Source organism: Orycteropus afer, unplaced genomic scaffold (genome assembly GCF_000298275.1).
Source record: "Orycteropus afer afer isolate SDZICR_OR568_19922 unplaced genomic scaffold, OryAfe1.0 scaffold00201, whole genome shotgun sequence".
Lineage (NCBI taxonomy): Eukaryota > Metazoa > Chordata > Mammalia > Tubulidentata > Orycteropodidae > Orycteropus > Orycteropus afer.
The window spans coordinates 1,505,556-1,531,626 of record NW_006921788.1 but is presented as its reverse complement, the minus strand read 5'-3'; the positions used below and the strand labels follow the sequence as shown (position 1 = coordinate 1,531,626).

Sequence of the window (26,071 nt, the reverse complement as noted above, 5' to 3'; positions counted from 1 at the left end):
TAAACACACCATTTCAAAGATAACTACTTTTTAGACAACTAAGGAAAAAAGATCAGTAAAATAATATTAGCTGGGGAGAGAATAGCTGTTTATTTGATGTTACTGAAATTATCAGAAAAATTTAATTACCTCTGGTGGCGTAGTGCCTAAGGCATTTGACTACTAACCAGAAGGCTGGTGTTCATTCAAACCCACCAGCCTCTCCTTGGAAGGAAGGTTGGGCAATCTACTTCTATAGTCACACCACCTTGGAAACCCAAGAAGGGGTCGTCATGAGTCAGATCCAACTCGACAGCAGTGATTTTGGTGGCTTGTGGCAAAGAAAAAACATGAACTCACTGTATTTATCTTACATTATGATACTCAGTAACAAGTAGTTCAGGTCAATAGTCAATTTGGAACTTCCTTTTCAAAGTCAACCTAATGCTCATTTTGATACTGTTCACTTTTTGACTAGCCTACTCTGGTTAGCTAGCCCCCCCCCCCCCCCCATCTGACTCCCCTACCTTTAACCCCTTCTGGAGAAAGGCCTGATAAATGTTTTAAACAGAGCCAAACAGTAGAAAATTTTTGTCTTTGAAACAAATTTCAGTCTTTATATTTGTTGACTACAGAAATAAATGTTATTACCTAAAGATGCTTCAAAATGTAATATATATCATACAAAAAGAAGAGGAACTTGGCTTTGGATAGCTATTCTGATTTAGGGTTAAACAAAGTAGCAGAACAGGCTGGAGAGAAATTTAATGATTATGTTAAGTGAAATATCTACCTACAATCTCATTACAATAGGATCTCTGGTGGTACTGTGGTTAAAGCATAAACCAGCTGGTAAACCCCCCATCAGCTGCTCCACGGGAGAAGGATGAGGCAGTCTGCTTCAATGAATATTTACAACCTTGGAACCCTATGGAGCAGCTCTACGTTGTCCTACAGGGTTGCTATGAGTAGAGAACAGCACAATGGCAAAGGGTTTGGGTTTTTCGATCATTGTATCTTTGAATTACTAAATGTTCTAAAGTAGCAGGTTATGCTGACCCAGCTACTCAAAGCAAACTTAAAATTTTACCTAAGGTAGAATATCTGTCACTAATGATAGTTTGTGATATGTGAAATTTGTTAGATAGTTTGTCTGGACTCTTTAAAAACTCTATACATCCCTATTTTATGCAAGAGAAATAGAAGTGACTAGCCAGAAGAAAAGGAACTCTGGTAGCGTAGTGCCTAACTCACCCGCACCTGACTACTAACCAGAAGGCTGGCAGTTCAAATCCACCAGCCACTCCTCGGAAGGAAGATGGGGCAATCTACTTCCATAGTAATACTGCCTCGGAAACCCAAGGAGGGGTCGCTATGAGTCGGTCCGACTTGATGGCACAAAACAACAACAGCCAGAAGACATAGCCTGTTACATTTGATCTGTGTGAACAAAATTTAATTTAGTAGTTTAATGTGTAAACTGATAATAAAATCATCCATTCAGTGGGTAGTTAAGAACAGGAAATGAGGTAACACAAATAACTATAAAACTTGTCATTAGTCTGTGGACTTTTCAATGAATACCAATCCTAAAAAGATTAACGATCATTTCAAGTTTCAAAATAGAAAAAGACTCATTACAAAAATTCAGTGCCAGGGGAGAGAACACTGCAAAAAAAAAAAAAAGAAAGAAAATGTATTGTCCCATGTCACTTTAGTTTTGTGTATTTCACTATATATATTTCAATAAAATGTATTTTAAAAAAATTAGTGGCAAAATTTAGCTAGCACTCTGGGGTACAAAAAAGAAACACTTGTATTTCCTTTATCCAGAAACAAAGTAACTTAGTAGTCAAATAAAATAACTCATTCAAGAAACACTTAAAGCTGTTACTTTCCAGGTCTCAGTCTGATGGCAAAACAGAGATGTTTTATAAATAGTAAAACCTTTGCTTTGTCAGGCAGATTAACTTTATTATGAGATGGCAAGAGCTGCCACAAATACATGAAACACTGTCAATGAAGAGAACCAGTGTTTTTGCCATAACCAGACATCAGATTTCAAAGAATAAGCCTCATTTTGCTCTTACATTAACATTCTTTGAAACAATTAATTAGCTCAAATAAGTATGAGTAATTTCTGTTAACTCAGTCTTTGATAAAAATGACATTTTAGAAAAATATAATTTATGCTGGCATCTAAAAGAATTCACACCACTTTAGTTCATCAAGTCAGAAATATGTGTGGTTGTTAATTTTGCAGGACTCCTAATATCTCCAAGTGAAGAAAGCTGTGAGATCATAGCAGTGTTTCTGATAAAGCTTTTTTCATAAAGTTCTGAAAAAGCTAGCTTTGTGAACAAAGGCTTAAGAGAGGGACAGAAGTTTTGCACCGAGTCCCCACCAACATGCATGAAGACTCATACACCATTTACAAAGACCAGCAGGGGCTCAACACATATATATCATGTTTTCTGATTAATGACAAAGGTGTGTGTCCTCTGTGAACCTTTTGTAGATCAACATGAAATTCTAGAATTCTGCTTCCAAGGTATGATATTTCCTAGGACTAGGGTTGGCCTGAATAGACAGCTCCTTAAACATCAAAGGAAATGAAATCCAATCACTTGAGCTTGTGTTTACCAAAACATGGAGGAGGTATGACTCCTCAACATTAATAACATTAAGTCACAAGTGAAAAACGTACTCCCTTTCCAAATCTCTTTTCAATTCTTCTGATAACATCATGCTACCATGTGGATAACACTTACCTAAAGCGTGCTAGTCCTTTCAACAAAGGGAGCAGAGGCATCAGGCTCAGAGCTGGCATTGGCAAGAGCAACAACAAAGAATTTAATAATCTTCTTTTCGTTGTATTTATTTTTATACTTCTATATTTATGGCAAATACATGTAATACTGTTTCTCCTGTTATGCTATATGGCTCTGACAAAGTTTTCTTTATGAACGGATTTATCTAAATAAAAGTGATATGATTTAAAGAAAAGTATTAAGTGGAATCAAGTAAGCAAATCATAAAAATGGAATGTGGTTAAGGTTGAGAAAGAGTGGCCAAGGCACATGTGCCTACTGAGGCCTTGCTCAGGGACTCACAGCTGAGCCAAAAGTTGAACAAGTGGATCAGCCTACCAAACCCGAGTCAAAAATTTCAACAGCTGACATGCAAGGATGGTTTTCAATTAATTACAGAGATTCTAAATGTAGCACCTGTCTGAGCTAAATTAGTGTCACTCATTCATTTCACCTAAGTAGGATCACCCTCTGTTTGCTTGGGAGAAATTCAAGCACTCTTCATAAGTAAAAGGAGCTCTGGTGGTGTAGTGGTTAACTTATTTGACTGCTAACCAAAAGGTCAGTGGTTCAAACCTACCAGCCCCTCTGTAGAAGAAAGATGAGACAGTCTGTTTCTGTAAAGATCTTTAGTCTTGGAAACCCAATGGGGTCTCTATGACCCAGAACTGTCATGATGGCAGTGAGTTTGGTTTGATTTTTGGTTCATAAGTAAACTCAAAGAGCCAGAGCAGAGCACAGTGCAATGAGCTGCAAGCAAGCAGTATATGAGAATCACCTGGAAAGCTCTTTCCAAAAGAGAGCCCCCTCATCATCTGCTACCTGTACCGGCTCAGACTCACTGTAAACATACGTAAGGAGGACCACAGCTTATGCTATTCAACAGCCAGTTTAGGACCAACACAAAGCACCTTTTCACTGACTGATCAATTGAGAGTCCCAAACTTGATAAATAGCCTCACAAGAAAGGAGCTTCTGGCGTTCTTTCATACTTACAAAGTTTTAGAGACAATTAACAGGCATTAAAAAAAAAAAAAGTCCAGCTGCTGTCAAGTCCATTCTAACTCATGGCAACTCCATGCAGAACTGTGTTCCATAGGGTTTTCAATGGCTGAGTTTTCAGAAGTTAATAGCCAGGCTTTTTTCCCCTCAAGGCTTCTTTGAGTAGATCTGAACCTCCAAACTTTCAATTAGCAACTGAGCTTTGTGAAGTATTTGTACCACAAAAAAAAAAAAAAAAAAAAGCAAAACCCAAACACACTGCCATCGAGTCAGATCTGACTCATAGCGACCCTCCTTGGGTTTCTGAGGCAGTATCACTGAAGTAGATTGCCCAACCAATAAGAATCTCCTAAAATGTGATATTACTAGCATATAATACAAAAAAAGAAAACCCAATTGAAAACATAGAGGTCTCCTTTTCTGTCATCAACAAACCTGAGTGCTGCCTCTATGTCAGTCATGGTGCTAGGCCATGGCTGCACAAAGGGGGAGGCTCTGAGTGGGTGAACTGTTTGTGGTGTGAAAGCAATGTGTTCCATCCCATCTGGATTATGTGTCAGAATTACCATAGGGAGATTGTTTTAAAATGCCTATTCCTGAGTCCTATCCCTGGAGATACCCATTCAGCTGGTCTGAAGTGGGTCTTGGGAAGCTGCCCACTTAGGAAGTTCCTTTTTGATTAAGGTGCACAGCAGGCATCTGATTCAAACTGTATTTTAAAATTGTAACTCAACAGCAGAAACATCTCCTAGCTCTTTAAAATACTGAATAACTGAAAAGAACTACGAGGCATGCAGAACTAACTATCTCAAAACATTAAAACAACATCAGGGAAACATGGTATTATCATGTAGTTTCCAAGGAGAAAACCAATCTACATAAGGACTATGAAAAACTGGAAATGTCAAAATGACACCACAATCACTCACCATCACTGCTCAGAAAGAGCTGATTGTTAAGTCCAAAAAAGGCTGCATGGATAATAAACTGCTCACCAATTCAGAATAACATTACCACTTACACTAACTGATTTGCAAGCTTTTCCACCACTGTAGCCTCCTTCCCTGTCCTGGCAGCAGTGGTTCTAGAGGATCTGTCAGATTTGGAGCAAGTGTTCATTTGTTCATATAATTCTCAGATAAATACCAGCAATACATGAAATTAATAGAACACCCAGAGATTATTACCAATTTCAATGAAAGATAAGAAAATATAATCTCCCCTTTGAGGTACAGACAACAAAGAAGAACCCTTTTGCACATGCATTACTGCACTGTCAGTGAATGCAAACATGGGTATACGGGTGGATAGGTGGGTGGACAGTCTGAACTAGTAGGTATGTCTATGAAGCGGGGAGTGTACCCAAGACCATGTATACAGTTGGCAGGCAATGGCCCCATAAGTTTATATGTATGATCTGAATTCCCAGGTGTATAGTAGAGCTGACAAGGGACAAGCTTGTAGTCACTTCTTGGTCACAGCCAGCTACCCAGAGGGACTGAGTAGTTGAACTTGTGGGCTCAGGACTATGGTTACAGGGGACATCAAACTCAATTGGCATAACATACTACACAAAACATTGTTCCACCTCCTGCTTTGGCGAGTAGCAACTGGGATCTTAAAGGCTTGCAAGCTGCTATCTGGATGCAGCGATGGGTCTTTCCTCATCCAGAGTGGGGAAGAATGAAGAAAACCAAAAATTCATGGAAATAATTAGTCCTAGTGACTGGTATACCATCCAATCTGCAGCATATACAACCATGAGACCAGAAGAAAACTAGATGGTGCCCAGCTACCACTGTCAACCACTTGGAAGGGTATCTATGTAGAAGATCCTGGATAGAGAGGAAGAACAATGTGGTACAAAACTCAAAATCATCTGGGGAAAAAAAAAAAGGCGGGGACCAGGTTTGCTGGTTTGATGGAGCCTGGTGGAACCACTGAGGCTATGGCCCCTAGCTGCCCTTTAGGTTTAGAATTGAACCCAGACCTGTGGCTTCCAGCCAAACAAAAGACAGGCATATGAGTTGAACATGTACCTGGGGTAGATACACTTCTTGGAGAGAACCATTGTGGGACAAAGAGGGGCTGCTTATGCATAGGGAGACAGCTCAGGGGGCAGGAGTGCATGCATGGAGTGACGGACACAGAGAAGAGGTAACCGTTGGGAGGAAGTGGGAGGGGATCTGTTGCATTGTGGTAAACTGTGGTCAATGTCATGAGACAAAGTACACGTGAACTGCTGTATGGAAAGTGAATTTGCTCTGTAAATTTTCACCCAAATCACAATTAAAAAAAAAAAAAAAAAATATATATATATATATATAAAATCTCCCCTTTGGCAACTACAGATGCTTCCCAATACTCAGGGAAATTCTGAATTTGAAAAACTTTGTGTGCTGATTGTAAAATACAAGGATACAAGAATTGGGGTTCCAGAATTAGGAAAAAGAGAATAGGTTCCAAAAAAGCACTTTTCTGTCACCATTCCTCATCCCAAAGACAAAGGAGACAGTGGCAGCATTGGGAATGGCTCTGGAACCTGGGGACCCTAACCACTTCTCCCTCCTTCCAGATCAGCAGGGTGCCACTCCTAAACCACTCCAAGGCTGCCAAACGGTGAGTCTCTCCATTTCATACAATTACACCCTCTTCCCTCCACACACACACACACACACACACACACACACACCCCTATCCACCCCCAAACATCCTGTTAATTCCACCTGCCTTCTCCTCCTTGAAGGTCAGAGATTCAAACCCACCAGCTGCTCGCAGGAGGAAGATGAGGCAACGGACTTCAAGTAATGATTGTAAAATAGGCTTGGAAACTCAATGGGGGGTCACTATGACTCTACAGCAGTGGAGTGTTTTTGTTGTTGTGGTCGTGTTTTCTCCTCCTTTCTCCTCCTTGGCTCCTGCCTCAAAGAGAGAACTCCTTCCATACCTGCCAGCCAAATATTTCTCTCAGAGCACTTGGTCCTCATCTTTCTCCCAAGGACTCTCCTCTCACATCTTTAATAGTTCCCTTGCTGGTAGAGGAACTTGCCATAGCCCCCACTCCGAGGTTTTGTCAGTCTTATCTCCTGGCTAGCCACAGAAGGATTTGAGTGTGTGAATCCTGCATTCACACCTTTTCATTTCCCACCATTCCTTTGTCATTCCACAACGATGTTATGGGGACACACTGTGCTAAGTGTGTACAGAGACTAGGTAGGAATATGATTCAGATACTTCACCCCTCACAGACTGACAGTCTAACAGTTAGAGAAAGAGCAATCTCCTTAAATTGCACTGTAGTCACTGAATGAAGTGCTCACAGAAGAGGGAGCCAAAAGGACCTCTTTCTGCCTAGGGAAATCCTGAAAGAAGTAACACTTACTTGGGCCTTGGCAGCCACACTGCCACCGTTTTCATTCTCCCATGCGTCCTCCCTTCACTCCTTTCCAATCCACTCTGCCTCTCAATCCTGCTGGGGCACCACTAAGTCATATCACTTTGATGTTGAAAAACCTGCAACAGGTCTCAATTCACACAGCAAGGCCAAGAGACTCTGATGGGCAATGAATGAGGCCCTCTGAGCTAGTCTCGGCCTGCCGCTGCACACAGCTCATCCACATGTGGATACGTCAGCTCAGGCCCATTGGGATGCCCTGCAGGACATTCCAGACAGCCTGGAATGTCCTGCCTCCACCCTTGCTTGTGTCATCCTTGTTGCCAGCCCAGGACCACCAAATATGGTTGTTCAGTACACAAACTGCAGCTGTATGTGACAGCCCTATCTCCCCCAACAAAATGCTTCCTATCTTAGATTATATATTTAAAAAATATTTTCTGCAATTTCCATAATGGACATGTATTACATGTTTAAAATTTGAGGAAATGAATTACACATGAGAAAAGGAATCCATTCTACTCTTCACACTCTAACATGAAGGTATTTTCTCTAAGACATCTTCTCTGAGTTACTCAAGATGCAATCATTAGTCTTAAGACTTAGGACTGTTTTATGATTTTATATATACATCTTCCCATATGTACAGCTCTATTTTTATCTCTCTTGCTCTGATATTATTATAGCCAGGCATTGTATTAAGGGCTTCAACCATGTCATTTCATTTAAATTCCACCAAGAATCTAAAAGGTTGGTATTACCGAGGAAGCCGAGGTTGGGTAATTTGCTCAAAGCAAAGAACTAGCCTGTGGTTATTGCAGAGTTTAAATTTAAAACCAGTTTAGTCTGACTTCCAAATACTTAACTTTAAAATACTTAGCAAGTGACTAATTGCCTTTTGCAATACTAGCCTGTAAGAGTCAAACAGGGAGATAGTGTCTTTCTCATCTTTGTACCCACTCTGGTGACTGCCTCAGGGCCTCATCCACAAGCAGGAACTCAAAGAACTTTTTTGGGGGGACTAAATAAAAGATGTATTTCTTGAGAAAAAAGAGTGGGATGTTAGTTATTACGGTTCAACTCTTAAAACAGCTGTCCCACCACCAAGCCCTGTAGGTTCTAGCTTTAAAATGTATCTCAGTATTGTAAAAAGTCAAGAAAAGGTTTATGTATGGAAGGAAACTTTCTTTGTTGGTTATCAGTGGTAGGAGGGAAGAAGAGGGAGCACTGCAAAAAGAAAACAATGCATCGACCCATGTCACTTGTTTTGTGTATTTCCCTGTACATAAATTATATTTCAGTAAAATGTATTTTAAAAAAATAATAAAATGTATCTCAAAGCTGAGCTGTCTTCTCAGCGATACTGCCCTACCTTAGTCTCACTGTGTGCACTGAGTGTGGTACAACAGATCGCTGTTTTTGCCATGGTCTTGAAACGTCCACCAAATGACTAAGTGGGACTATGCAAAGGAGGTACCTGTGGCCCATCAAGGGGACTTGAAATATAAGATTTCATATTATTTGGTTCCACAATCAACACCAATGGAAGCAGCAGTCAAGACATAAGACGACGTATTACACTGGGAAAATCTGCTGCAAAAGACCTCTTTCAAGTGCTGAAGAACAAAGCTGTCTCCTTGAAGACTAAGGTGCACCTAACCCAAGCCATGGTATTCTCAATTGCTTCTTATGAATGTGAGAGCTGGACAATGAATAAGAAAGACCGAAGAGTAAGTGCTTTTGAGTTGCAGTGTTGGCAAATACTGAGAATACTATGGACCACCAGAACTAACAAATCTGTCTTGGAAGAAGTGCAGCTGGAACACTCCTTGGAGGCGAGAACAGCCAGACTTTGTCTCACCTACTTTGGTCATGCTGTAAGAAGGGATCACTCCCTGGAGAAGGATATCATGCTTGGTAAAGTAGAGGGTCAATGAAAAACGGGAAGGCCCTCAATGAGATAGATTGACACAGTGGCTATAACAATGGGCTCAGGTACAGCAAGGATCCTAAGGCTGGCACAGGACTGGGCAGTGTTTCATTCTGTTGCACATAGGGTCACTGTGAGTTGTAGCCAACTCGACAGCACCTAACAACAAAAACAACAGGCTTGGGCCTAGAAGCCCAGGAATGGCTTAGGGGTTCACAAAATCCCTGAGATCACAATCCCTCAACTTTAGTACTTGTGCATTTTAATGGGGAAGAGGTCACGGTATTATCATATTCACAAGGAAGAACATGAAACGAAGAAAATTTAGAACCAGTGAACCTGAAGTTTCAAAATCACATTCCTTTTTAAAAGCCACGTCTCCATATTGTGAGTGTGTATATAATTTCAGGGAGCTCTGGTAGCATAGTGCCTAAGGCACTTCACTGCTAACCAGAAGGCTGGCAGTTCAAACCCACCAGCCACTCATTGGAAGGAAGATGGGGCAATCTACTTCCGTAGTGATACTGCCTTGGAAACCCAAGGAGGGGTTGCTATGAGTTGGGTCTGACTCGACTGCACACAACAACAACAACATATAATTTTAACATCCACTGAATTCACAGTCACGTGATCTAGAAGGAAAGAAATCTTTAGCTAGACAGATTCATTTCAATAGAGATCTTTTAAAAAAAAAAAATTCCCTGATTAATTAAATAAAAATCAGAAAATGCACATCACTTTCAATAAAAACCAGAAAAGAAAACCAACAGCTGATAGGTATTAACCTACTCAATGAATTAGAAAGCCGGCTTCCTGACGGGGGAGGGTACTGTTTTGCCCTACCCAGGCTGTTGCAGGCCTGCCACTTAATCCTGCTCCTGCTTTACCTTTAACCCTCTAATAATTATTTCTAAATGGGTAAGCACTTACCATAATGTGATTGAAATGCCTGTGGTTTGACAACCTGATTACAGTCGTTACACACCACCAAGTAGAAATCATCATGGGCTGGACAGAGACCAAATATTGGCATGTCTGCAACAAAGAGACAGAGCATCATTCACTCATCTGGTTCTGATTTGATAGGAAGCCAGCCATTTGAGGGTAGCATTACTTTTCTAATGGAGCTGCCTTACTTTAAAGTATACCAGGACAAATGTTATTCCAGTTTAAATGTAATTGATGTGGCAGGCCATGACTATTAAGAGAAAAATCAAATCAGGCTTACAAAGCCACACATACAAAGAACTAAAAATTCCTCAAAAACTCATTAGCATGAGGAAAAACAGACAAATCCTATTAACATGCAAACAATGAATAGTTTCACATAATAAAGTAACTTTACATGAACGCTAAAGAAGGTTTCTGGGGAAAATCTGCAAACTTATAAAATGCTTAGTAATTCACAAAGCTGTACCATCTAATGGCTTCATTTGGTTAACTACACATTCTATTCCAGCCATCTGGCCCCTGAGTTCTATGAAACAGTTAAGAAAGGGAGCAGAAGTTTCACTGAAGAGTATAATTGCTGGTTTCATCAGCATGCCATACAAAGAAAATTATTTTTATGATTTTTTTTTCCTGGTCACAACAAGCTGTAGTTCTTCTGCTTATATATTGATAGCACTGGACAGACAAAACTGAACTTCAGCACAAATACAGTATTTCATACATTAAGTTCAATTGCCAAAACAGGGCAGTGTCAAGTTGGTGGTTTTTCAGTAACTCAACTTAATTAAAATGAAAAAGTGAAACTATCTGCATATACATGAAAACTGAAAGCAACGTGATATGTGGCAATATATGGCTAACTTCTAAGTGTTCAGATGCAGACTCTAAACATCTTAAGTATTTCAAAACTGGTCATTTTAAAACAAGTATTTTCTATTACACACCTATTTATAGCATCTGCAATGAATGGATAATTAGGACAATTAGACAAAGATTTTAGTAGAGCAAACACCAAATTTAAACAGGGAAAAAGATACAGAAAACTGATGAGCACCTGCTTTCCTCCCTGTAAGATTTAATTTCACACTTTCTTCATCTTGGGTGATCTTGGTAGTTTAAAGGCAGGAGAAAAAAACCACCCTAAGGAGATGCAAAAGTGATCACAATCTCTTAAGACATCAAATAAATTGTTGATCTAATACCTAAACATGGCCATAGCTCAGACTTTCTTAAATAATTACTACTGTATTGAACTTCATAGCTAGTTAGCTGTAAATCTGAACTATACTGAGGCTCAATTTGATTCTGGGATCCAACAGCAGCAGCTTCCATATATTACTACCTTATTTCATCTTCACAATCATCTAGGCAGATACCATTACACTTCACTTTAAAGAGGAGGAAACTGAGTCAGAGAGAAGTGAGGTAATTTGTCTAAGATCAATGGCTGGGATTAGAGTCTGAATCATAAGGGTTTTATGAGTTTGGTACCTCCTGATTGGAATGATTCATAGAAATTCCTTCCAGATTTCAACTTCAGTAACTTGGAAAGTCAGGGTTGAACACCTTCAACTGCATAAACTGATTAGATAATATAAGAAGCTTCTAATATCCTGCTGACTTCTGTGTCTTAAAGCTTAATTATTTAATAAAAAATAAAAGCAAAAAAAATGTGCCATCTTCCTTGAAAGCATGCCCACATTGAGTTAAATATAGTGTATGTGGGAGAAGGGGAAAGGTTATATCCATGCAATGCACAGTACATAATAAGTCATCTTCCATGGCTACAGTTTCTTGACACGTCATTTCCATTCTTAAAAATCAAAAGCAACGTAGATCATCTTAAGTTTCATATAACCATGTGCTAAATGCCCCCAATACTATTAATAAAGTCCTAATATGAATTATATAAATTGTATATAACATTCATAATTTAGAGCCAAAAAGTAAGAAATGTCTATAAATAGCAAGTCAATGGTTTTGTTAATGAAATCAAACCAATCATTTATTAAATAAGTGGTTTCAGTTTAGTTTTGTTGTTGTTGTTTGCTATCGAGTCGGCCCGACTCAGTTTAGTTTTAGGTCTCTATATTTTGTTGGTTTTCCACAGTACTGAATGTCAAGCATGTTGGCAGTTGGGGGGAGGGAGCTATACTGATTTTTTCAAGTAATAAGGATTCAATTTGCCACAAGGACATTTACGTACAAAGTTGCTCTTACCCTGCATTCTCTATTCCTTTTGTAAGGCTTGAGAACTACTAGGAACTCTGGTAGCATAGTGCCTAAGGCACGTGACTGCTAACTGGAAGGCTAGAGGTTCAAACCTACAAGCCACTCCTCAGAAGGAAGTCTGGACGATCTACTGTAGTGATACTGCCTCAGAAACCCTATTCAACTCAACGGCAGTGAGTTGTTGTTTTGTTTTTTTTTTTTTAAGTAAAATTAAGAGGGTAGAGGGTAATTCTATAAGGGACCAGGAATCTATACTGGTGTAAAAGCTTACATTTTTTCAGTAACTCATGACATTTGCGATTGATGATGACAGTAATAAATAATAATAATAAAACAAATAGTTGACATTTACTGAGAGTACTTAGTGCCAGGCCCTGTACTAAGTACTTTTTATGACTTGTCCCATTTATTTCTAATAATAACCCTACCATATAATTCTCATTTTACTGATGTGGAAACTAACTTGTCTAGTTATCACCCAGCAAGAAAGTAGTACAACTAGAATTCAAATCAGGTTTCCATAACCTCTGAGCTTAATCTTTAGTCTCTCATTAGCACATCTCAATAAAAACCATGCATGTACACACACACACAATCCCTGTAGAAAGAAACATGGCACACTTAAATCCAGTTCATGCCAACTTTTGAAATATTAGGAAAATCTAAAGCCAAGTTTTAATTTTCGATCTGTAAACTTTTTATTTTAGATATCCATATTTGGAAGTAAGCTGGAGGATACAAAATAATTTAAGTAAAATGTCTTCTTCAGGGGAAAAAAAAAAGTTATATATTCTTTTTCTACTTTGGGACATTCCAGAGGCCTTAGTTAGGGACAAGAACAGAGTGTGGACTGTTGTGGCAACAGAAAAAAAATGAAACAATTTGTGAGAGATGGTATATTATGTTTCTAAGTATTTTTAAAGTACAAATTCACCACCAGCCCATCTATAAAGTAACATGCAACTTGCACAAATGCAGGAAAAAGCTTGATTTACAACACAAAATAAAACATCAAATTACCAAAAATGAGTTCCTACTACATTAATAATGTTTACAAAATACACTTAGTAACTTAAACCATTATACTGAAAATGATGAAAAGTTTAAAAATTATACTTGGACTCAAAAATTCTCAACTAATTTCAAAGAATGGATTTTATTCTTGTATAAGCCCCAAATCTTTCTCAGGATTTGGTCCCCCTATCTTCTAATTAGTGAGTGGCCAGCACCCACATATAGGCCATCATGTACTTTGGCTACCCTAGGCTAGAATACCAGGAAGGACTGAGTTAAGCACATGGACACGTAAGCACACGCATGCAGAAACTAAGACCCTCCTCAGAAACCAGACCTTGAATGGTAGCTGATGTACTTAATTACTTTGGTGTTATTATCCTTATGTTGAAGACTGCACAACAAAAACAACAGAACTTGTGTGTCATAACAAAGCCTTTAACCTTTGCAGTACCCTGGGTGTTTCCCTTCTCCCACACATCCCAAACTTCTGCATGCCACTGACTTCCACATTTCTTTCTCCAGCTCAGACAGACAGCTCCCGAGCTTAGTCTAGATTCACATATCCAACTGCCTATTAGATATCACCATCTGGACATCTTACATGCATCTCAGACTAAACAAAAAGTGTCCAAAAGAACTTTGCTTTCCATGCTGCCCTGATCCCCCCAACCTTCCCTCTTTTGGATAATGACACAACCCATCCTCCCCATACCTAATCACTCAAATTAAAAATTCAGGGGTGATCTCTGACATCTACCTCATCACATTCAGCCAACCAGCAGGTCTGGCCCACAACTCCATCATTGCCATGGCCTCCACTGTAGGGCTCGTCACCAGCATCTTTCTATTGGCTTTCAGAAGCTGTCTCTAGTTAATCCTACAATCCTTTCTACTCAATTCCCAGAGAGATTCTTTAAAACTCTCCACCAGATCATGCCATTCCTCTTCTTAAAATTCTTCACTGTCTTCCTACTCCTCTGGAAATACAATCCCAGCTTTATCAGCAGCCCCGATACTCTGCCAGTTATGTTGTCCCCTTTTATCCTCTGTTTCCTGGTTCTCTACTCTTCTCTCCTTGGCTCACGCTACTCCAGGCCCACTGACCTCGTTTCTCTCCTCAGACCCAGAAGCCTCTTTCCCAGCCAGGTTCTGCCCCTGTTCTTTACAAGATGCCTGGCACATTCTCACACTTCAGGTCTCTGTTCAGCTGTCATCTCCTCAAAGATGTGCTCCCTCCCCCTTCTCAATTAGTCACTCTCTATCACTGATGTTTTAAACAGAGTGGCTAGGAGTGTGGGTCAGCCACTCTCCCTGAATCCTAGCTCCTTCCTTCAAAAGCTATATGACCTTGGGCAAGTTCTATAATCTCTTTGAATTTCAGTTTTCTCATTTTGTCAAATCGTGATGATCATACTACCTACTTCACAGGATTATGAGCAAGATTAAGAAAATTAATATACGCAAAGCCTTAAAAGGATGTTTGACCCCAGGAAGGGCTTGTTTAATTTCTTCCCCACAGCCTAAGAGATAGGAATCATGCGTCCCCATTGTACTAGTTAAAAATCCAAGGCACACAGACACTGAAATCTTATAAGGTAGTAAGTGGCAGAGCCAAGATTTGAACCTAAATCTCTGGGCTCTGGAGTTAAGGTACTTTCCAGAATTCTCCCACAAATACTCCTAGAACTGGGCTGTTATTTGCAACACCCATTCCTTGATTAGGGCCTGGTGGCATCTACTTACCTGAACAAGTCTGCTAACAGGGCCAGAGTTTCTCCTTGCTCCAGCCTCCTCCACCCTCTGCACCCCCACCCTCACCCTCCCACACCCCTGTTAGGGCAACCTACCTGTACAGCAATAATACCATTCATCTCCTTAAAGACCTCTGCTGGCTCCAAACTAGGGTTTGGACACCTGATCTACCTGTGCAAACAAGGCCCTTAGCACTTTGGTTCTTTCCATCTCTCCAGCCTGAGTCCACCTGTTGGAATCTCAAGACTGTCTTGGATTTATAGAAAACTCCAACATCTCAACAACAAAAAGACAAACAATCCAATTTAAAAAATGGGTCAGAAGACATGAATAGACACTTCACCAAAGAGGATATTCAGGTGCCAAAAACACATGAAGAAATAAATGTTCACAATTGTCATCGTCGTTGTTATGTGCCGTCGAGTTGGACCTGACTCATAGTGACCCATTCTTGGGTTTCTGATGTGGTATCTCTATGGAAGTAGACTGCCCACTCTTGCTTCTGAGAAGTGGCTGGTGGGTTTAGATCACCAGGCTTCTGGTTAGCAGTTAGATTCCTTAGGCAATACGTCACCAGAGCTTCCATTGATTTGCATCTCTCTAATAGCTCTGGTAGCATAGTGGCTAAGACACTTGCCTGCTAACCAGACGGCTGGCGGTTCAAACCCACCAGCCACTCCTCGGAAGGAAGGTTGGGCAATCCTACTTCCGTAGTGATACTGCCTCGGAAACCCAAGGAGGGGTCGCTATGAGTCGGGGCCGGCAAACAACAACAACAACAACAATGGCCATTAAGGAGCTCTGGCAGCTTAGTGCCTAAGGCACTTGACTGCTAACCAGAAGGCTGGTGGTTTAGACCTACCAACCACTTCTCAGAAGGCAGGTGGGGCAATCTACTTCCATAATGATACTGCCTCAGTATCTGCCTTGGAGAGATCAATCATGGGAGAACAGAGGGGCAGCATATGCACGGGGAGTCAATTCACGGGGCAGGAGTGCATGGGAGGGAAGGACACAGGGAAGCAGTAACTATGGGGAAGAAAACAGGGAAGAGGCAACTATGGGGAAGAAGTGGGAAACCCAAGGAGGGCTTGCTATGAGTTGGGTCCAATTGGACAGCACATAACAACAACAACGGCTGTTAGAGAGAGATAAATCAAAACAACAATGAGATACCATCTCGCCCCATCACTAATCACAAAGTTCAACAAGACAGAAAATAACAAATGCTGATGAGGTTGTAGAGAGATTGGGACTCTCATACACTGCTGGTAGGACTATAAACTGATATAACCACTGTGGAAAGCAGTATGGTGATTTCTTAAAAAGTTGGAATTAGAAATACCATTTGACCTAGCAATTTCATTACTAGGTATGTATCCTAGAGAAGTGAGGGCCAGGACAAGAACAGATATATGCACACCCATGTTTGTCACAGCACTATTTACAATAGCAAAAGGATGGAAACCACCTAGGTGCCTAGCAACAGAAGAATGGATAACCAAATTGTGATACACACACACAATGGAATACTACGCAACCCTAAAGAATAATGTAGAATCTGTAAAACACCGCATAACGTGAATAAACTGGATGGCATGATGCTGCATCAAATAAGTCAATCACAGAAGGGTAAATACTGTAAAACACCACATAATGTGAATAAACTTGGATGGCATGATGCTGCATAAAATAAGTCAATCACAGAAGGGCAAATACTGTATTAGTCCACTATTGTGAAAAGTCAAGGAAAGGTTTATATATGGAATGAAACTTTGTTGTTTACCAGGGGTGGGTGGGGGGAGGGAACACTGCTAGACAGAGACAAGTATTGATTTGGGTGAAGGGAAGGGCAGTCCACCAAATGTGAGTGATCAATACAGTGGCACTGAGGAAGAGGAAGACATAGAGAGGTATATGGGAGATACAGACAACAACTATGAACCCCTTTGTACATATAGCACTGCGCTGTCACTGATGGCAAATGCTGATATACAGGTGGTTAGATGGGGGGCAGACTGAATGATCAGATATGTCTAGGCAGGAGGCAGCGTGCCCATGATCATATATACAGTTAGCAGACAATGTTTCTACAAGCGTATTTGTATGTTCTATAAGAATGTCCAGGTATATAGCAGAGCTGGCAAGGGACAAGGTTCTGGTGACTTCTTGGCCAAAGCCAGCTACCCCGAGGGAACCAGTAGTTGGACTTGCAGGCTAGGGACCATGGTCCCAGGGGACATCAGGCTCAACTGGTATAACAAAAACCAAAAATAAAACTCACTGCCATCAAGTTGATTCTGACTCACAGTGACCCCTTTGGGTTTCTGAGGTGGTAAATCTTTAAGGAAGTAGACTGCCAAGTCTTCCTTCCATGGAGTGGCTGGTGGGTTTGAACCATCAACCTTCTGGTTAGCAGTCAAATGCCTTAGGCACTATGTCACCAGAGCTCCTCCAACTGGCAAAACATACTACACAAAAACATTGTTCAACATCCTACTCTGGTGAGTAGCAACTGGGATCTTAAAAGCTTGCAAGAGGTCATCTAGATGCAATGATGGGTCTCTCCTTGTTCAGAGCAAAAAAGAATGAAGAAAACCAAAGATGCATGGAAATAATTAGTCCAAGGGACTGGCAGACCATTCAATCCCCAGCCTATATGACTGTGAGATCAGAAGAACTAGATAGTGCCCGGCTACCATTGTCAACTACTCGGAGGGGGATCTATGTAGGAGATCCTAGATATAGCGGGACAACAATGTGGAACAAAACTCAAAATCATAAAAAAAAAAAAAAGACCAGGTTGGCTGGTCTGAGAGAGCCTGGTCAAACCCGAGACTACGGCCCCTAGCTGCGCATCAGGTCTGGAACTGAACTCACTCCTGTGGCTTAAAGCCAAATAAAAGATAGGCATAAGAGCTGAACATTTACATCAGGTAAATACATTCCTTGGAGAGATCAATCATGGGAGAACAGAGGGGCAGTGTACGCACGGGGAGTCAATTCAGGGGGCAGGAGTGCATGGGAGGGAAGGACACAGGGAAGCAGTAACTATGGGGAAGAAAACAGGGAAGCGGTAACTATGGGGAAGAAGTGGGAAGAGTGCTGTTGCAATGTGGGAAATTGCAATCAATGTCATGAAACAAAATGTGTATGAACTGCTGTATAGGAAACAAATTTGCTCTGTAGACTTTCACTCAAATCACAATAAAAATTAGTAATAACAATAAAGACTGTCTTAGCATTCTCAGAACCTACTGTGTTCTCCCACAATCCTGCCTTTTTGCCAGTACAGTTTCCACAGATGGAAAGTCTTTTCTCTTTCTGAAATTCCCACTATTTAACAAGAACCAATTCCAATGCTCCCTCTGCTGGGCTCTTGCTCATAACCATTCATACCTCTGTTATAATCCTGCATTTACTGATTTAAGATGACAAATGATAATTTATACTAGACCACTTCTGACAGTGGGTTCCTTGCCTTGCACGGATACTAAGAAGTGAGCTCTCACTGTGTGTTTGCAATGCTAATAACTGGCATGTGGAACCTTTCTGGGGCTTCCAGTTGCTCTCAGATAAAAACTAAGATGCTTGATCTTGACCAAAGGCCCTGAACAGCCTAGTTCTGCATCCCTCTCCCCTGGGTCTCTGCATCCTACTTTTCTGGCCTTTGTTTTGTTCCTAAAGCATGCCACGCTCTCTTCTCCTGTCACAATACCCTGTCACTTGCTGTTCCCTCTACCTGCAACTCACTTTCCTCAGATTTTTACTTGTCTTACCCCTTTACTTCATTTAGTTTTAGCCTCAGTGCCTCTTACTTAGAGACCTGGCTAGGCAGGACCCCTGCTACATGCTGTCAGAGCAGTGACTTAGCCTTGGTACACGGTACTGACCCCCATTTGTAATGATTCTTCTACCTGTGTGAGCCTCAACTACTGTCTCCTCCCACAAGGCTAAGCTCCATGTATATCTCGTTCACAACCATAGTGCCAGTACCTAACCTGGCCCATAGGAAAAGCTGCAATAAATATGTGTAAAATATTATCTGATGAATAATAATTAGATTAGGTTCCTGTGATGGCATCCTAAGTCAACATCATAATCACGGTATGCTTTCACCTCATTTAGTTATACATGATCATCTATTACACTTGAGTACACTATTCAGCGAGACAGAAGTTCAAGAGAAGTAGAATCCTACAGCTTAAGGGAGAAAATATACAGCACACAGGTTCATATTTGGAGGCAGTTTCTTGGTAAAATTTCCATGCTCCAGAGTCCGAGCCTCAAATCTGAACACTGACAAACTCTCTTTTGACAGTGTGTAGGAGCAGTAACCACAAACAGTTCTGGGGTCACACTATTTGGACTCAAATCCTCATTCTTCTTTTTACTAGCTGTGTGAATATGGTTACATTATTTAACCTCTCTGAGCCTCCACTTTCTCATCTGTAAAATCAGCTTGATAGGACCTACCTTTCATGGGGCTACTGTGAGGGATTAAATGGACTAATCCCTGGAAAGCACTGAGTGTCAAACATGTACTAAGCACTCAATAAAGGTTAGCTAAAAAAAAAACCAAAAGCACAAAATACAGACATACTGGAAATGTCTGTCTCTGGATAAATACGTATTTATAAAACGGCAATTTACTATTTGACAATGTAAGCTTCGACCTCAAGTAGTTGTGTGCTCTTCTTGCTGACCACACACTCCTCCCCACATGCAACCAAAGGCAGGGGAGTAGCTGAGGAGACACACTGGGGCTCTGCTGGTAGAAGCCCTACAGTCCATGCTTAGGAGTTTGGGCTGAAAGCTAGCATGATAGGAAAGGTAAACTCTGAAATGGGTTTGGATCAAGTCATGTAAGGAGGACAGAGTTGTCACAAAGGGCTGATGCAAAAGTCAGAGTGAGAAAACCCCAAGAAATGAAGATGAGGAAAACCAGACCGCAGACTTACTCGGGAGGACCTCCAAAGAGATTAGGAGACCATAGGAAGTGGAAGTCCAACAGAGGGAGGAACCCAAAGATGGGCCTGTAGTTTCTTCCTCCTTCACTACAACTAATGTGAATACATGGGTGGTAGGAGAAGAATGGAAGAACATAGTTTGCTAAGGCCACGTGGGCATAGATGTTAGTAAGGCCAAGACTCTGGCACAGACTTGCAGGATTTAAGTCACTTACTAGCCTGTATCTCAGTTTTCCTCATCTATAAATGGCTAAATTAATAGTACCTACATCTCACAGGTTTTTGGGAGGACTAATGAATTATATGTAAAATGCTTAAGAGAGTCATGGCACATACATAGTTAAGATTTTGTTAGCATGAGCTCTTTTTATCATCCTCCCCATCATCTTCCTCTGGTCTCTGAACAGCCAAAGAGTGGCTGTGCCTTTCTCTTACATTCCACCTCCCTGCCTGTAGTGGTTAAGTTTGTGTATCAACTTGGCTGGGCCTGGTTGAGTGGCTGGGCAACTGGATGTAGTATTCCCCATGATGAGATTGGTAATCAACTTCATGGAAGAATCTACTGGGAGCAGCTGAGTAGTTGCCTTGGTGAATGTGTTCTGCTTCCTATATTTAAGCAGAAGCCTTGAGAATGGTCTCTAGCCTTTGGCATGCTTGGACCCTGCATGTAGCCGTGTCATTACTCAGCAGCCTGCTATGCTCTGCCGACCTTGGGACTTACAATGGACTTAAGTTAATGGCCTGCCGTGTGGATTGCTAACATCAGGACTGTGCCTTTTTACTTATCAACCTTGGGGCTTCTCAGCCTCAGCAGCCAACAGCTGTCTGAGTAAAGAAATGCCTCTTGCTCCAGTGGGCCAGGAGCAGAAGGTCGAGCTGGACCCCAAGGTTGAGGGGCTTTCACCCAGCCCCTAGAGCCTGGCACTTTGAACTTGGACTTAAAGCCTCCAAATTGTAAGAACACAATCCTGTTTGTTAAGGCCATTCCATTTGTGGTATATTCTTGTCAGAGCAGCACTAGGTAACCAGAACCCCCCCCCCCACAATAACCACAGTGATGTTCTTAAATCATAAATCACATTTCATTTGACCTGATTAAACCCCTTAGTGGCTCTCCAATGTAGTCAGAGTGAAAGCCACTGCTTAGAAGGTCCTCTAATTATTTAAGTAATAATAAAATGCATTGAGGACCTCTACAACCTCACGACACAGCACTCTCCTTGGATTCTCCACTCCAGTATTCTGATCTGCTTGACAATTATGCCAACATGTCATTTCCAAACCTCAGAGCCTTTGCTAATGCTGTTCCTTGTTTAAGGAATGCTTTGCCTGGCTGACTCCAAGTCTCAACTTAAATTTCACTGAAAGACCTTTTGTGACCACCCAATTTAAAGCAGGCTGTTATTTGTTCTCATAATTCTCTCTCATCACTCTAGTCGTTATTAGAGAAAATAACTAACTGTTTCATTCTGTTATACACAAGGCTGCTATGAATCAGAGAGGACTCCATGTCAAGTAACAACAAAATACTTGTATTTTGGCTTTCTCTCCCACCTACCATATAAGCTCCATGACGGCAGGAACCACACACTACAGTGCCTGGCACTCAGTAGATTTTCAACAAAAGATTTGGAGAACAGTCCCTGGAATTAGACTGCCTGAGTTCAAATCTCAACCCCGTCACTCATTAGGAATGTGACCTCGAGAATGTTTCTTAATGATCCCCTCTGTGCCACAGTATCCTCATCAGTAAAATAAGGATGATTAATAGAACCTACTATAATGGGTAGTTATAAGGATCAAGTGAACTGATATATATATATAAAGTCCTCAGAACTATGACTGGCACAGAGTATGTGCTAAATACATGTTAATAATTATAATTATTACTCCTTTTACTATCAGTAGGTAATACTGGTGCGCAGCTATGATTTCTTAACACTAATATACGAAGCACTTATTGTGTATCAGGTATTTATGGCAAGTATACTATAAATACCATTAATTCATTCACGTATTTATTCTAGGTAATGGCTTTATGTCAGTAAACAAATAAAACAACAAAAGCCCTAGGTAGTATTAATACTTTTAACAAAAGTAATAAAAATTTAGATTTATTGAGTGTTAAGTATTAACTCATTTGACAATACTACCTACTATCACAAGATTGGTATCCTCACTTTACAGATGAGGTGCAGTGAATCATTTCTAGCCCTGGTCTGTGACCGCCATTTGATGACTGGGTGAGACTAACCAAGTGTGAGGTACTTGAGGCTCCCCAAGGGGACTGGAAAGCCTATTAATAATGTAAATAAGGTGAATGAATCCCTAACATGGGGACTGGTCAGTTTTGCCATCCTGCTAGGTTTAAATGAGCCATCCCGGAGGCGGAAAGGGGGATCTCACCACCATCAAGAAAGAAAAACCAGGAGAAAAGTGTGTCTGTTGGACGCAAGATCCCTGCACTGAACCTCCTCAACCCAGAAGACAGAAAGAGCTGCAACACTGTGCTGAGATGGTAAGAGACAGTGAGAAGCAGTGGCAGAGAAACCATGGCAGCAAAGGCCAGTACGAGACAGAGCAGTAGGCTTCCTGGCCTACAGAGTGAGAAAACTGAGTGAACGTGAGCAGGAGGCTTGCTGGTGGAGTAGGGTGCCTCTCTGGGCACCCACTGGCAAAGCCAAAAGAACTTTGTAACACTAGCCTGAGCAGGGCTGAGGAGCCAAGGCCAAAGAGAAGCGTGCCTACAGCATGGCTGAAAAGAAGCTATCCTGTTTGAAGAACTGTATCCTGAGTTGTTTCTGATACTGAGATACCTATTACTTCCCTAATAAATGTTATAATTATGAGCATTGTCTGTGAGTTCTGTATAGTCAATGCAATGAATTATCAAAACCAGCAGAGAAGAATGGTTGGTGTCAGAATTGGTAAAAAGGTAGGAGGGTGACAGCATTTCTAACTTCTGCTTTACAGGTATCAGCCTTGGCTGATGGTGATTCTCACTCCCCCTTGTTAAACTAGTTAGTCAAAAGATGCTGCCTCCACACCTTTTTTTGCTATAGATTAAATAAGGCACAAGGAGGTTAAGTTACAGAGCCAGTAAGCGAAGGAGCAGGGATTTGAAGGCAGACAGCTCTGAAGTATGTGCTCTTCATTTCCACGCTACATGAGCCCCCTCTACAGCTCTACCGCTCAGTGCTCTTCCTGAATTCCTCCCTGCCTCTGCTTTCTGTTATCTGACTTTCCCAGGAAATCTCTGCACTTCTGCTTGGTTTAAGTAAAAACCAAAGAGTTCCTATTTGTCAGCAGAATTCTGAGGGTACCACTAGACTGTTGTTCATGCTGCTACTCAAAAACTTCCTTAGATACTAGGGCTCAGCCCCATTAATGTTTGGTTCTATTAATGCTTCTACGTAATCCGAAAGATCTGTAAGGCTGGCCATCACATAACTGAAGTTTTACTAAAATTTATTTCAACTAATGACTCTGAATACCAGGCAATCAAAAGTAGTATTAATGATATATAAATGTTTTTAATTGCTGTTAAATGGGCTTAGAGTCTCAGCTGGGAAAGGATGACATAGAATCTTATTCCCATCCTCCACACATACATCTCCCAAATTCTTATCCTGTACTTCAATAATTAAAAAGAACTGGACTTCCCTCTGACCATAAGACGTTAAATGATGGAATCAGCCGTAGGTTAAAAAGGGCCAAACAGCAACTTGGCAAAAATGTATGTGGTTTTGGGCCCTGTCTGAAATAAAGCATCAATAAATATTGGATAGGAAAAGAAAAATGAGATGTTTCAAGTAAAAAGCAACCCATAAAACAGCAAGGGCCCAAAGAGCTGAAAGAAGAAAACACTTTTGTGTAATATTTATTAATCACAACACAGCAAATGTCTAGTTTTATCACAATGATCCCCCCAGAGGTAAAGGTATAAATGTTACTGTTGCCACCACTTGTTGAGATAAAACACCTGGGACAAGGCAGAGGAAGCAAATATCAAAATCCTGGGGAATCTGGGTTAGGGAATGCAGACAGAGCTATACACTCTGGTGACCAGTAGGCTAGTACCCATGATAGGCTTCCTTGTGTGTATCTTAAGCTAATCCTCAAAATACTGTCAGCAAATTCTGACCTCTCAAGTCTTTAATGCCATGTGTGTCCTAAATATGGAAGTGCCTGACAACATTCTTACTGAATCTTATCTGCATCACTGCCATCAGGCTAAGCTTATAGCCTATGGTAGATGTGGGGCTATGTAACAGTCTCCCACTTAGCTAGCTTTGTAACCTCAAGCAAGATACTTAACCTCTCAGACTGCTGCCCCTCCTCTGAAACTCCAGACCAACAAATCAAACTCACTGCCACCAAGTCGATTCCAACTCATAGAGACCCCCATTGGGTTCCCAAGGCTGTAAATGTTTATGGAAGAAGATTGCCCCCATCTTCCTTCCATGAAGCAGCTGGTGGGTTTGAACCTCTGACCCTCTGGTTAGCAGCCAGATGCCAACAGTACACCAACAGAGCGCCTTCCTCTGAAACTACTGTCCTAAAATAATCTTTAAAGCTTAAACTAAAATCTAAAAACCAAACAATACTTTAACTTAACTGGTAAAAAATACCTGCCTTGAGCATTACACTCTTAAGATTTATCTATGAGGGATCAAAGTGATAACAACTCAAAAGATTAGATAGGAACCTCAGGGGAGAGTGAGTTTATGTTAATGGAGGAAAAACAACTCAAAAAAGGAGGACAAGAATGGTTGCACAACTTGAAGAATGTAATCAGCCGTCACTGAACCATACACGAAGAAGCCTGAATTAGAGTATGTTTATGCTGTGTATACATACACCTTACTTGGCAGGTATCTTACATTGGAGTTGTAGAAAACACATGGCTCTTAACAAACCTTAACCAGTTTGAGAGGACTGAAACTATACAGAGTATATTCTGTGACCACAATGGAATCAAACCAAGTCAGTAACAAAGATTACAGAAAAATCTCCAAATACTTGGATATTAAAACAACATACTTCAAATAACCGTAAGTCAAACAGGAAGGGAAATTAAAAAAAAAATAAGTAAATGGAGCTGGATGAAAGTAAAAATACAACACATCAAAAATTATGGTATGAGGCTAAAGCAGTGCTAAGAGGGAAATGTGCAGCACTAATCTTATTTTAGAAAAAAGGAGCTGCTAACCAATAATTTAATCTCCCACCTAAAGAACCTAGAAAAAGAACAAAATAAGCCCAGACCAAGTAGAAGGAAAGTGATAAGGAACAGAAATCAATGAAATAGAAAAGAGAAAAATACCAACAAGAAAAAACAAAAAATAATGGAACAAAAAGCTAGTTCTTTGAAAAGACCAATAAAATTGACAAACTTTTAGCAAAACAAGGAAAACAGAAAGAAGACATAAATCATGAGTAGCAGAAATGAAACAGATGATATCACCTTAGCTCCTGCAGACATCAGAAGGATAATAAAGGTATCCTATGAAAAACTCTTAACCAAAACAAAACAAAAAACAAAACTCACTGCCATCGAGTCAGATCCGACTCACAGTGAACCTTCCTTGGGTTTCCGAGGTGGTATCACTACGGAAGTAGATTGCCCAACCTTCCTTCCGAGAAGTGGCTGGTGGGTTAGAACCGCCAGCTTTCTGGTTAGCAGTCAAATGCCTTAGGTAGTACGCCACCAGAGCTCCTATGAAAAACTCTACACATAAAAATTTTATTAACTTAGACGGAGTTCCGGCAAGATGGCGGACTAGGCAGAAGGACTGCACAGACCCTCTTCAACAAAGAAAAGGGAAACCAATTGACACAGACACAGAAGAAAATCTTGGAACGCTGAGCCTTGAAGGGAAGGATACAGAAGTAGACTAAACCCCAACTAGCAGAAGATTTTGCGTGAAAATACCAAAAAAGGAGACATACGGAGCTGTGGTCTGGCAGGGACCTGAGCGCCCCTGATGGCACAAATGGCTTGGACATTCCTGAGTGGTGGTAGGACTTAAAA

General features: G+C 40.9%; 1 protein-coding gene across 1 annotated transcript in view; it reads right to left on the bottom strand.

Moving 5' to 3' along the window:
* Positions 1-26,071, bottom strand: part of ATXN7 (ataxin 7) — a 103,739-nt gene that overhangs the window by 38,995 nt on the left and 38,673 nt on the right. Inside the window, exon 3 of the mRNA XM_007948075.1 lies at positions 10,046-10,150. Coding sequence (XP_007946266.1) covers positions 10,046-10,150 — 105 coding nt within the window. The remainder of the gene's footprint in view (positions 1-10,045; positions 10,151-26,071) is intronic.